This window comes from Columba livia, chromosome 17 (assembly GCF_036013475.1).
Source record: "Columba livia isolate bColLiv1 breed racing homer chromosome 17, bColLiv1.pat.W.v2, whole genome shotgun sequence".
NCBI classification, from domain to species: Eukaryota; Metazoa; Chordata; class Aves; order Columbiformes; family Columbidae; genus Columba; species Columba livia.
Window position 1 is genome coordinate 10,215,188 of NC_088618.1, and position 12,446 is coordinate 10,227,633.

Consider the following 12,446-nt stretch of genomic DNA (forward strand, 5'->3'; position numbering starts at 1 on the left):
TGGGGCACAGCACCCACCACCTTAGACATGCCAAGGACAGGCTGAAGCGCTAATGCATTCTGCCCCACAGGCAGCTCATCTGGTCTTTGCTGGGCTGTTTGGTGGCTGCAGGTGTCTGCATGACAGCTGTAATTCCCCCATTAGTGGTGAAGTTGCAACAAACCCCTTCATTAAGCAAAGGTGTGTTTTCCACTTTAAATGCAGTTTGGGGTGCAGGGAACAGGCATCTGTCTGTTCTCTGATTGGAGTGTGTGGGTGAGGGTGGTCATGTCCAGACCCCCCAGCATGATACCTGGAATTGGTGTTTTTAAGCCTAGCCTGTGGTGCACTGGGAAGGTGGGATCATCCTTGTCCAAAGTGTTGGTTTGGTTGTTGCTTTTAAATAGTTACTTGATACTTTGGGTTGAAAGCTCCTGAGGCCATGCAGTTCACTCTCAAATTCCTCTTCCTTTTTCTATGTAAGTAATAGTCCTTATTTTCTCTGATAGTCAAAGGAGGAGGCCAAAATGGATAGAATAAATGGGGATTTCTCAAACTGGAAATCTTCTGCTAACACACTTGTTGTATGGCATGACTTGAGATCTTTCCTTGTCATGATGTATATATTCATTGTAAATGACTTTTAGGCTGAGCTTGTATATCTGTAAAACTTGGAGCATTTGCAGGGTCTGAATCTTGAAAAGCCCGAGACCAAAGCACTAATACAGCGTCACTGAGACTAAAGCACTAATACAGTGTTACAGCTTTGCAGAGAATTGGATTAGTGGGGTTAAATAGAGACTTGAATTCTTCCAAGGCTGTTGAATTAAAGTATCATAATAATTGCATGTTTTATGCGTCTGTGTATACGTATGAGCATATGTTATGGAAGCTTAAACAAATAACAAAGTAACTGCACAAATAAGAGTCGGACAAGTGTTTACTCTCACTTTCTGGCAGAAAAATATATATATAAAAAATCAGTTCCAGAAAAAATACAGTTCAAAGCTTACCAAACATGCAGCCTTGCAGGTAGAGTGAAAGTGGATCCTACCCAGTGGCTGGTTTCTTCTCTGACCGAAGGCAGCCACATTGCTTTTCACTCAGCCTGTTTTCCATTAAATATGTGGCACATAATGAACAGCCTGAGAGGGAGCTTGTCCAAGCAGTTTGTACACAGGGTATTAAAGAGCAAGTCACTAATGGCTGAAGTTTGTGCCACTATTATTCACACTCTTTAGTATTTGTCTGTGTTTCTCAAATGATGATATTTCCAATATGCTTGGTGGCTTTTTGAGATGTTAAGAAACAACAGTGTATTAATCTCCAATTTATATTACCTATTGTTTGCCTTTACACCAGTCAGTATCTTAAAAGTATAACATCAAATTTGCTTTGCTAAATAAAAGCCCTGAAGTGATCTGTCATGCTGCCTTTCAGCTTATAAACATCAACATTTCAGTAGCATTACTAAACATTTTATACCTTCTTTCTTCCGTAAATTGTCTTGCAAGTGCTCTTTTGACCAAAACACACACCAGGGTATTTCATCTGTGACTGCACAAACCTCTTTTTCTCCTCAAATAAAACACTGATTTTGTGTTTGGGTTCTGGGCTTTTGCTAAGAGCCCTGCAGAAAAGTCTCTTGGTCTTCTAGCTTTGGTAAAGGGATGTTACCTGATAGAAAACAAAGAGAAAGTTGTGTGAGACCAGCCGTAAGGTACCTTCTGGGTGGTACAACTCAGCAGAAAAGTGTTTCTCCAGTTCGTTCTAAGTATGAACAGGCAGCTTAAGTTTTCTGAGCAAGTAAGGAAAGCAAGTTCTGTCTGACTTCTGTAAATAATCACGCAACGTGTGCTGTAACTTCAGAGCAAGGGCAGCTTCGGTCCTGCGTTTGGGCCAACAGTTTGCAGACTGTCATGTTCAGATGGCTACAGGTAGTTATTTTAGTCCTTTCCTATTACCAGCTAGTATTTCCAAATGTAGTTCTGGCAAGTTACATTCCTCACTTTAATTCAAGCAAAGTTAGGAGGTTTTTATAAGCAAGACAATACCTGGTGGGGCTACAAAATATTCTTCCACCTTCTCTCTGGCGTTTTTCAGCAGCTCTCTTGTGCAGTTACCTTCTGTAACATCATCTTCCCTGAGATACAGACACCTGAAGAACAAAGATTACTTGTCTGTTTTAAGCTATTCTGTAAAGTATGGCTTATCTCTAAACGTGGTCTTCAGTAAGTGGTAAGACAAGTATTGGAACACTCTGAGACAACTAAGAATGGCATCAATAGGTATTTGGGAGGCAGCACGTGTGGATTGTTCATGACAAGTCAGAAAGGAACGGGAGCACATCTTTGCTACACTACGTGTAAAGGCCACGGTGGCCAAGGACATCACCATTCTACAAGAAACATGATAAAAACTTTTCTGTAAGCAAAGGGGTCAAACGCATCACTGCAGCGATTCCCAGAAAAAAAAAAATAATTACAAAAGCGAGTAGTTCGATACTTTAGCAGCTAAAGGAGGCAGCTGTGGTTCATCACCTGTCCTCCAGGACCGAGTCCATGGGCTCCACCCCGTCGGTGTTGACCTCCCGCAGCTGGTCAGCAAACCGGATCGCTTTCTGCAGCCGCTCCACGCCCTCCGCGTCGCGGAAATCAACCAGGGCCAGGTGCTCCAGCTGACCCAGCACCTCCGCCGTCACCTGCTGCTGCGCAAGCACCACACCATAAGGCCAACGTGAGCAAGTTTAACACGGCGCTATTTCTGTTTTTTAACCAAAAACCGGTTACACGGCAAAACCCCGAGTCTACACCTGCCGGGACACGGTGATTCCTTGCGCTTTCTTAGAAAATTAACTTGAACCGAACTCTTTATTTTCCCCCTCCTCCTAACCTCCCGCCGCGCCAAGGGCCAACCGGAGCCGGCGCTCGTTCCGGGAGCAGGGCCCGCCCGGAGCCGTTTGGGGGCTGCCCGTTCTCCGGCCCAGCCGCCCTACCTGCGGGCCCGGCCGCGGGGGCACCGCGCTCCGCAGCGCCCGAACGGGAGGGACCGGCCGCGCCCGCAGCCCCCGCCACAACCGCAGCGCCCGCATCGCGCCGTCACGGCGGCGCCTGCCACGGCAGCTCCCCGCGCCGGAAGCGCGTCAGAGCGGCGGCGCGGGCGGGCCGGTGACGGGAGCGGGCGCCGCCGCCATGAACAGCGTGGGCGAGGCGTGCACCGAGCTGAAGCGCGAGTACGACCAGTGCTTCAACCGCTGGTTCGCCGAGAAGTTCCTCAAGGGGGAAAGCGACGGGGACCCCTGCGGGCAGCTCTTCAAGCGCTACCAGCTCTGCGTGCAGGTGCGTGCGGCCCCGCCCGCCTCCTCCCGTGGCAGCAGCCCCGAGTTCCGCCCGTTCACTTGCTGCTCCAGCTGCTCCTGGCCGCACTTCCTCTCCTTACGGCTGCCCCGGCTGCCCCTGCCCGCCGCTCCGCGCCCCGCCGCGCTGCTCCGCGTTTCCTCTTCCTGCCGGTCACGATATAAAATATTTTACAGGTGTCTCTTACTGTGTTTTTCTCGTTAATGTTACTTCTTAGGCCGGCTGGTCTAGAGGCTGCGGTATGTTCGTAGTTCTGCGTGAGCATCTCTGACACTGAAGCTTTATCCAAACCAGCTTTCAGGCTGCTTTTCTAGATAATGTTTTGTACCAAAACCCACACCACATAGCACTATAAAGACATGTCAAGTTTATTTGTTTTGGGTTTTCTTTTTTTTTTTTTTTCAGAAAGCAATTAAAGAAAAGGATATACCCATTGAAGGCCTGGAGTTCATGGGCCCAAGTAAAGGAAAAACTGAAAACTCCTCTTGACGTCAGCTGTACGGATGGAGTCACTGATACGAGCCCTTGGACTAACAACATCTCCAGGCATAAGACTGGATGCCGCCTGGATAAGACCTTTGTTACGCTGCTTTTTTAGCAGGAGGAAGTAAAGAATCTTCTCTGCTTGTAAAAACAGCCACCAAAAAAACCCCTAGTGGATTATGTGGTAACTGCTGCTTCCTTTACAATGAATTTTGGTGGTGGTGGTTCAGCATCTATCAGCGCAAAAAGCTGTTTGAACTAACTCTCTGTTGAATGATTGAATGCACTGTAATGGGAGAACGCTTATTAGAGTGGGCTGAGTTCGTAGCTGCTTTATGACCAGTTTCTCTTGCTTATTTATATAACAGAGTATGAAGGAGGTTGGTTTGTCTCACCTCTATGCTGCTGAAATTTGGTGAAATTTGTTTTATATGGTCCTGAATGCTGAGGGGCTAAAGCATTATTTGGTGTCAGCAACAGAGATGATATAAAAGCACTCTATTGGACCTGTAGTGACTCAGCCAAAATAAATATAACCTGGTTCTATTTTGTTCAAGTAGATAACTGTGCAGTAGAATCTGATTATGACTAGGAGGGATGGAGGTGGCCTGCAGCTGAAGCTGAGAACACTTCTGCTTCTTCAGCCTTTTTTGAGGTACTGAAACAATCCCAAAGCTGGTTGTTCTCTCCTTTAGCATTACATGTTCCTGCAGTAAAACCACAGCGCAGCCCTGGCCGTCCTTTTCCGCACTACCACAGAGCATCAGGCCGGCCACGATCGCTGTTAGACTTTTGCCTGTGGTAGTTGAAACGTGTTGAATGAGGAGAACATTGGGTAGAAGTGTGAAACTGATAATGTTAAAAGCCCCAGCTGCCGCTGGGGTATCTCACCACAACTGTTCTGTGATTCCGCGACTTGCAGGGAGGAAGAACTTCAAAATTAACATTGTACTTTGACAGGCTCAGGGCTTTAGAACTGTTTAACTATGGAAGGTAATTAAGCTCTTCTGGTTTAAGAAGCTTCTGAGTGACACATATTACACAGACACATGCGGTGGAGCAAAAATTTTCATTTCTAACACCTGTATGAGAGACTTTGTACAACCAGACTACAGCGTTATGAGAAAGAGTTGTGAGCAACATACATACTGATACACTAGAAAATTTGGGAGCTGAAGATCAACATTGTGAAGGCACACAGCTTAATTACACATCTTTGCTGCCAATAAGGGCCTAAGAGAAAATTGCCTTCATGGCTACTAATAAATATTGCTGATTATAGAGAACATGATTTAGCATATATCAAATCTGAATCTGCAGTGTTAGCCTGATACCTGTTCATGTGGCTGTTTGCTCTGGGCTTACAGTGATCAGTTAAACCAGACACGAAGAACATAAAACCCTGCAGCATCCTACGCTGGATGTGTTCCTGTTGGTGTTATCAGATACAGGAGCAGGTAGTAACGTTCAAACAGCCAAACTCCCAAACTCCTGCACTGTAACCTCAGTGAAGCCTCAATGTTTTAATCAAACACCAAACTAAAGAATTTCTAAGGATTCAGTTTAACAAAAAAGTCAGATGTTCAAGTCAAGTTCAGAGTTGTTTATTTAAAGGGCCTCTACACAAGCACAGACAGAGGCTACAACGCCACTTGGCTTCATCGCAGAAGGAATGTGGAGATTTTTAAGTGATGGTTCCCACACAACATTCTGGTCCAAGACTGGAAGAGCCAAAGTTCTGGCTGTGGTCGGGATCTCAGTCTTCATAACCGGTTGGGAGAGCATTAACATGGGGGTTGTGGAATAGTGTTTTGTTCCCGTCACCCCAGGGGAAAGGCTGTTGGAAAAAGAAGGCAAGGCAGCTGCAGATAATGAACTGATCAGCACGGGACACGAGCAGCAACAGGGACTCAGGCATCACACAGCTTAGCAGGCTGATGAATTAAGCAAGTTGGCATCTGTTTCTGGGCTACAGGCAGCAGGGGATGGAAAACAGTCCCTTACCTTAAACATCGACTGTGCTACACTGTGAGGGCCACAGCTTCGAGAATCTGGGATCACCTCTGCTAGCTTTTAGCTCTATGTTAGTTTAAGTACAACAGCACTAGGACTAAAATACTTTCAGTGAGACACTAGCAGGATTCCTCGGGGGTGGGACAGCCTGTGAATACCACAGGTACTTCACCTGAGCTGAGAGAACCTCCCGATGCCTCAGAAACAAAGCCGTGAGTTCAGATCACAGCTTCATATGCAGGATGTCACATAAAGGATGAGGATGCAAGAGATGCTGCAGTAACCTCAGGAAGCAAGAGGCCTTTAGAGCAAAACGTACCTTGGTCCTGATCCGCAGGTGAGCGTACGGGACAAACTCGGGTCTCTCGTGCTCGTGCTGCGCCTTCAGGTAGCAGTTGAGCATGCAAACCGCGACCCCGGGCAGCGCCACCACAAACGTCAACGTCTTCCACAAGCGGGCTAGTAAAGAGCATTACAGTTACAACAGTCACCGCTTCCATGAGCGTTAGCGACCTGAGAGTGCGTTAAATGCAATTAGTGCATTAATGAGGAATCACGCCGTGTCCCTCACCACAGCGAGCATCGCCCTCCCCGTTCTCAACCGGGAGAAGCGGGGGCTCCCCTCTCTCCCGGTTCAAACCCAGCGCTCCCGGAGCTGCCGCCGCCCCGGGCCCGCAAGGGCGGCGCCTGTCAAGGGCAGCGCCTCGCCGCCCGCGGGCCCCGGCCGCGCGTTCGCCCTGCAGAGCGCCGTTACCTCCGCCGCCCTCGTGTGCCGCAGCCGCCATGCTCCGCGCCGGCGGGGAGCGCGGGCCGGCCGCACCGACCAGGAGCCGAGAGACCCTCCCCAGCGCCGCCATCCCCTCCGCTCCGCGGCCGGAACCGGAACCCGCAGCGACGGCGGCCGGGAGGGGACACGGCGACCTTGAGCTGCGAGCTGCGGGGCCGCCGGCTGCGCGTGCGCCATCTGGGGGCGGGAGGAACCGTTAGTGACGTCACGTGGGGGGGAACCAGCGCCATGTTGGGAGCGGGGGTTCCGCACAGCCGGCCCGAGGTGCTTTCATGCAGCAGCAGGGAAGGGCTGTTGGATTTGTTAATGTGATTTTTCACATTAGAGACCGATTCCATCGCTGGGATATAAAAGTTGTTGCAATCACGGCAGTAAAAAGATCCCAGAATGTGAGGGGTTGAAGGACCTGGAAAGCTCATCCAGTGCAATCCCCCCATGGAGCAGGAACACCCAGATGAGGTTACACAGGAAGGTGTCCAGGCGGGTTGGAATGTCTGCACAGAAGGAGACTCCACAACCCCCCTGGGCAGCCTGGGCCAGGCTCTGCCACCCTCACCGGGAACAAGTTTCTTCTCATATATAAGTGGAACCTCCTGTGTTCTGGTTTATACCCATCGCCCCTTGTCCTGTCACTGGTTGTCACTGAGATGAGCCTGGCTCCATCCTCCTGACACTCACCCTTTACAAGGTTTCATCATAAGATGTTTGTTATTAATGAAAGGCAATTTTGTAACCATTAATGTGTTTTTAATTATGTGGATTCCTGGGATGATTCTGCTGAGTTAATAACATCATTTGAACAAACACAAGATCATTATTAATTCGCAAATATCTAGACCCTGTTCCACTATGGTTTTTAATTGGAGTGTGCTGGCTGGCTGTTTGGCAGAAGCCGTTCGGATGAAGAGCAGATTTGGAAACACTTGGACCCCGCAGCGAAGCGAGGATCCCTGTAGCGGATGTAGAGACCGAAAGAGCGAGGAGCAGAGAACGGCCTCACGTCCACGCTGAAGCCGGCGCCTCCTGGTGCACCGTGGGTGCCCACACACGCGTCCCGTCTGCACGGACGTGGTGCCTTTCTTGCACACCCAAAGCTGCTGCAGCTCGGGGTGCACGCACGCACCTGCTTTGCTGAATGGGGGGGGCGTTATGTTGTTAAGTTCTTGGCCGCGCTGGAGGTAGATTTTGCCTTTCTCCACCTGCATCCTTTGGATTCGGGCTTATGAGGTCTGTAACATCAGACTTCTTAAAAGGAACTTGCATGGGAATTTTCATGGGAAAAGAAGATGCAGGAATTATTTTTTATAATATTTAAGTGATGAAAGCACCCTAAAGCAAATTACAGTGTTTATAGCAGAAAGCTATGTAAGCAAAACCAGTTGTGTTTGTAGCAATAAGAACTGTAAGTAAACAACAGACACTGATGTTTACAAAGGAGAGAAAACAAAAAAGGATCAACAAAAGAAGCAGCAAACTTCTGTCTAGGGTGAGGGAAGCATGAAGTGGTGTTCTCTGCAATGAGATTTTGCGAGCTGTGCTGCTGCGGTAGCCTCAAAAGACAACGTGCAAGTGTTGAGCGGGAGGTGAGAGCAGCCAAGGTCTGCTTGTGCCTCGTCCTCCCCAACAGCTTCACTCTGAGCCTCAAAAATGCTCTTCAGAGAAGAAAATGCCCATAGAGAGCGGTGTGTAATGGTGGCAGCTCTTGACACAGCTGCCCCAGGTTAAAAGAAGCTCCTGTGAGCGATTGTTCCACCTGTGGAGCTCCAAGGCGCTCCTGAAATTGGGTTTGGGTCTGACCTGAACCTGAATATGGTGGCAGTTTCATTAGTCTGAGTTACACTGATTTAAAACGGGACTTTCTTAGGCTTTGTCATCCCAACAGCTGCAATTAGTCTCTGTATTAGGTGTGCCAGGAGTCTAATGGGTCTGATTCACCTGTTCTTAAAAGGTGGTGTAAATTGAGAGTGACTGTTGGAAGATACAAAAGTTTCCATGTGAAAAACTTCTTGTTGAGATAAGGCAGGTATTTGAGTAAACGCATTTATTTTAAAAAAAGTATTGTGAAGAATGTTTTGATATAGTTGTATGAAATGTGTTTAACTGTGTGATATGGTTATTGTCATTGTGATGTTTGCACTCATCCTGACAGTGGGTGTTTTTACAAAGGTGTGGGGAAAGTACTGGTGAATTAACTCTACCGCTGGCCCAGTAGCTCTGTCTGGATTATTGATTTGTGGGGTGGGAACCCCCTCTTGCATCTCCCAGTATGCACTGTTGCCTTGCAGAGGTTTCTAATGTGAGGTTTTTCCAAAGCTGACCTATTGAAGGGCCTATTGCTTAATTTAGAAACCAGCTTATCACCTTTAAAAATCTGGTCCTAAATTCAACACTTTGAGGAAGTTTCAGTGTATGTTTTTCTAAAAGACCTGGCACCCTGGGAGGGTTCTGAGTGCAGAAATGCTACCAAATTAGCTCTGAGAAAGGATCATAAAAGAAAACACAAAGAGCTGGCGGCCAGTCCCTTTGAGAAGGCTGTTTTCAGTGTGGAGGTCAGGCCAGACCTCCTGTGATCTGCCTTGGTCACTCAGTACATGTCTCCTGTTGGATGTGCAGCAGTGACATGCAGCGCCTGATTTGAGCACTTTGGATCGTATCGTTGTTCAGTGCAGCAAAACCTGAAACAATTTCAGCGAGCAGCTGTTCGGTAGAGGTGGAGTTGACTCACTAAGCTGAAAAAAATAAAGCAGAATAAAGCTTGGATTTACACGTGCTGAGCACAGAAATGCTTGTGGAGGGAGGAAGCTTTAGCCTTCAGGTAACGGCCTGAAAAGTTGGGGAGTTTTGAGAGCAGGAGGTTTCAATGCGATCCAGAATCAAAGGCTGTTTTCCGAAGACTCATCTTCCACCTTTTTCTTATTTTTCCAGCTGCAGTGGTGGCTGGTGGAGGGACGAGGACACGGATAACAGCACAGATCACTGACGCGGTTGATGAAAGCCTTGGATGCCGCCAGCCGAGGCCGAAGGCTCTCAAGGCAATGCCGGGCCAGCCCGCCTGGTGGCAAACTGCTTTCGCTGACGCGCCTCTTCGTTTAGCAGGTTTGGGAACAACAAACGCGCTCAGTGGGATTTCAGACTGTAATCTCATCTCTGCGCATTTTCAAGTTGTCAGGGACCTGCTTGTCCCCCTCGAATAGCAATGTCTCCTCCATCAGATACGGCCTTAGCAAACGTGGAGTTCGTGCTGCAGAGATAGTGCCCGTGTCTCGAACTTCACAGAGTTTCTGGGGGGTTCTTCATCTTTTCCCTGTAGTCCTCGAACTGCAGAAATCAATATTCTGCCATCTGTAAATCCTTTGTTCCCCTTTTCACCAGGGCTTTATCAGCTTTGTAAGCGAAGGAGGGAGGGGGGAAGAGGGCACTGAGAGCACCATTGTCCCTTCTCTGGGGAACGGTCTGGAAGTGCGATGCAAATCTTCATTTGAAGACCCTGGGAACTGGGGGAGGGCTTTAGCTGCGGGCTCGGTAGGAGGGAGCTCTGCAGCCCGCTCACACACCCCTGCCCGCTGCAAGGAGCTGGGAAGAGTGTTTTGAACCGGCACAAGAGACGTTTTGCGCTTTGTGCAGTTGTGTGAGGCTTTGCACTCCTTATGTCTCCTGCTTTGTGCCTTTCTCTGCTTGTTTATTCTCCATGTTTGCATAAGAATTGGGCAGGGGAGAGATCTAAGAGCTGTGGTCAGCAGTGACGGGTCAGAAGGGAGCAGCACCCCTCGCACCGCGGGGTCTCCCCCCAAGCAGCAGTGCGGCTCCAGCGCTGCCAGCACACGTACAGCCCGACCGCTGGCACTGCCACTCAGCACGGGCACAGTTCAGGAAGGAAATTATGCAGCTGGGCAGGAGCAGTGCAGTAAAACAGCTTGCGGTTCTCAAATTATCACGTCGTAGCCTGGTCTTAAAAAGGCTTCTCTTACAGCGACAAAGACTCACAGACGGGTACCTGCGTTGTGAAACCCTGTGCTCTGTCCTGGCTGGGCTCGGAGCTCCCTGTCAACTCCTTTCTGTTAGGCAGGGTCACAGCGACTGCCAGCTCCCTGGAAGCTGTGTTGGTTCTTCTTAGGCCTCCTGGAAGGGGAAATGTCCTGACTGCATAGACACAGGGGTGAACAGGGCAGCGGGAGAGTACGGGTTCATATCTATGCATTTTTATAAGCTACTGCAAAGGCAGTCTTAGTCTTTTTTGATTTTCTGAACTTCATTTTCATGGCATCAGTCCCATTGTTTGTTTTTCAAACTTTGAGGAGCTTTGTGTTCCCACAAACTGTAAAAATTACTTGTGAACAGCGATGGCCCTGGAAAATGCAACACTGGCTCTCTGTCCTGGCTGCTGAGAAGATGCAACCTTTTAAAAACCTCACTTTCCGTCAAAGCCATCAGAACACATGCCACAAGGCCTGATTCTGTTGCCTCCCATGTTATATTCAAAGCAGCATAAAACACAAGTGTTTTGTTCTGCAAGTACTTTACTGCTTTGTGCAGTGAAAGCGCACCACAAGCTTGCTCTCATGTGCACAACTAAGTCTAAATCTGCTCTCATTTTTCTCATGTGTAACTCTAGGGTCACTCGGCTGACTTGGGTGAATGTCCCCTGCAACCGTGTGAGCTGGAAACCAGCCTGGACAAGCTCTCTGGCTCCTATAAGTGCTCCCAGCTACCTGTGCACGCTCCCGCATCCCTGTAGAGCAGCTTGTTTGCGTCCTGGTGTATGAATGCACATTCTTCTCGCCCGCTCTTCACGTATGCATGCAAACACACAGGCACTCTCGAGTGCACACATCCATTCCCTTTCTCTCCTATACATTTGCACACATACACAGACCTTTTTGAAAGCTCCCGTTTTCAGAAAGGTTTTATTTATAGGTTCTGCCTGGTTGTGAATGTGAAAGGGAGAAGGCCCCTCAGAGGGTTCCTTTCATGTGTAAATCAGCCTAGGCTGAGAGCATTGGGGTCACTGAGAGGAGGATTTCACTCTTAATTACTCAGAGAGAAAGCAGGCAGGGGACTTTCTCAAACTATTATAATAGGGTTGTTCTCTGCCGGGGAAAGCAGCTTGAGACGCCCAAGTTTCTCTTGCATCAGACTTCGGGCTCTGATTCACAGGCCTCTTCTGCCAGTAGCAAGAGCTGGTGTGTATGTGGCACTTGGAACAAACAGTTCAGCTTCCAAATGGGCTCGCTTATTAAAGATGGTTATGTTCATCCTGATAATTGGGTGTTCTTTGGAGACCAGTGTAAGAATTGACCTAGTTTGCTTTATTTTTATGCCACTTCTATTGAAAAATTATGTTAGTCTGTGCTGCATATATCTGTGACACTATCTCAGGGCCTTAGTATTCTTCCAGATGTACTTGAAAGCTTCCAGCTCTCTGCCAAGTAGAAAAATGCTATTGTCTGGAGATTAGTCCAGTGAGCAGGGCTCTGAACTTCAACTTAAAGCCAGCACTAGTTTCCCAGTTCAGCCACCAAGTGCTTTAGTGGCCTTTGACAAGAGACTGGCTACCCTGTGCCTGGCTGTGAAACGGCATAGTTGTCTCTCTAGAATGGGGCTGTTAAAACCAAAAGTCAATATGGATCGTGATGCTCCTGGTAATAAGGCTGCGAATGCCGAGGTAAACGTGGGTGGTGAGCGTGGCTGGAGAGATGTGTCTTTTTCCTGGAAGGCAATGGATGCACATGGATTCCCCTGCTGAAGTAGCATTGTCACCTTCCATCCATCCACACAAAACTGAGTCTGGAAATCTGCTGCAGGGACGGGAACACCCCGGTCACAAGGCA

At 48.5% G+C, this 12,446-nt stretch overlaps 3 protein-coding genes across 5 annotated transcripts; 1 reads left to right on the forward strand and 2 right to left on the reverse strand.

Annotated features, from left to right (window-relative positions):
• Positions 1-901: 901 nt before the first annotated feature.
• On the reverse strand, positions 902-3,186 carry GATC (glutamyl-tRNA amidotransferase subunit C). Of its 2 annotated transcripts, none has more exons than XM_065033754.1 (4): positions 2,975-3,186; positions 2,520-2,683; positions 2,034-2,137; positions 902-1,656 (listed from the first exon to the last, which is right to left on the reverse strand). In XM_065033754.1, exons 1-4 carry the CDS (start codon positions 3,068-3,070, stop codon positions 1,601-1,603), a joined length of 420 nt encoding a protein of 139 aa, XP_064889826.1. In that variant the 5' UTR covers positions 3,071-3,186; the 3' UTR covers positions 902-1,600. The 2 variants fall into 2 exon arrangements, with proteins under 2 accessions (XP_064889826.1, XP_064889825.1); XM_065033753.1 differs by having other exon boundaries at positions 2,520-2,686; positions 2,975-3,114.
• On the forward strand, positions 3,140-4,382 carry TRIAP1 (TP53 regulated inhibitor of apoptosis 1). 2 transcript variants are annotated; one of them, XM_065033751.1, is made up of 2 exons: positions 3,140-3,317; positions 3,741-4,382. In XM_065033751.1, the coding sequence occupies exons 1-2, from the start codon at positions 3,171-3,173 to the stop codon at positions 3,822-3,824; spliced, it is 231 nt and encodes a 76-aa protein (XP_064889823.1). In that variant the 5' UTR covers positions 3,140-3,170; the 3' UTR covers positions 3,825-4,382. The 2 variants fall into 2 exon arrangements, with proteins under 2 accessions (XP_064889823.1, XP_064889821.1); XM_065033749.1 differs by having other exon boundaries at positions 3,171-3,511.
• A 1,024-nt stretch (positions 4,383-5,406) lies between these two features.
• On the reverse strand, positions 5,407-6,787 carry LOC102090210 (cytochrome c oxidase subunit 6A1, mitochondrial). Its single transcript, XM_065033755.1, has 3 exons — positions 6,586-6,787; positions 6,151-6,290; positions 5,407-5,655 (listed from the first exon to the last, which is right to left on the reverse strand). The coding sequence occupies exons 1-3, from the start codon at positions 6,686-6,688 to the stop codon at positions 5,575-5,577; spliced, it is 324 nt and encodes a 107-aa protein (XP_064889827.1). The 5' UTR covers positions 6,689-6,787; the 3' UTR covers positions 5,407-5,574.
• Between the last annotated feature and the right edge of the window lie 5,659 nt (positions 6,788-12,446).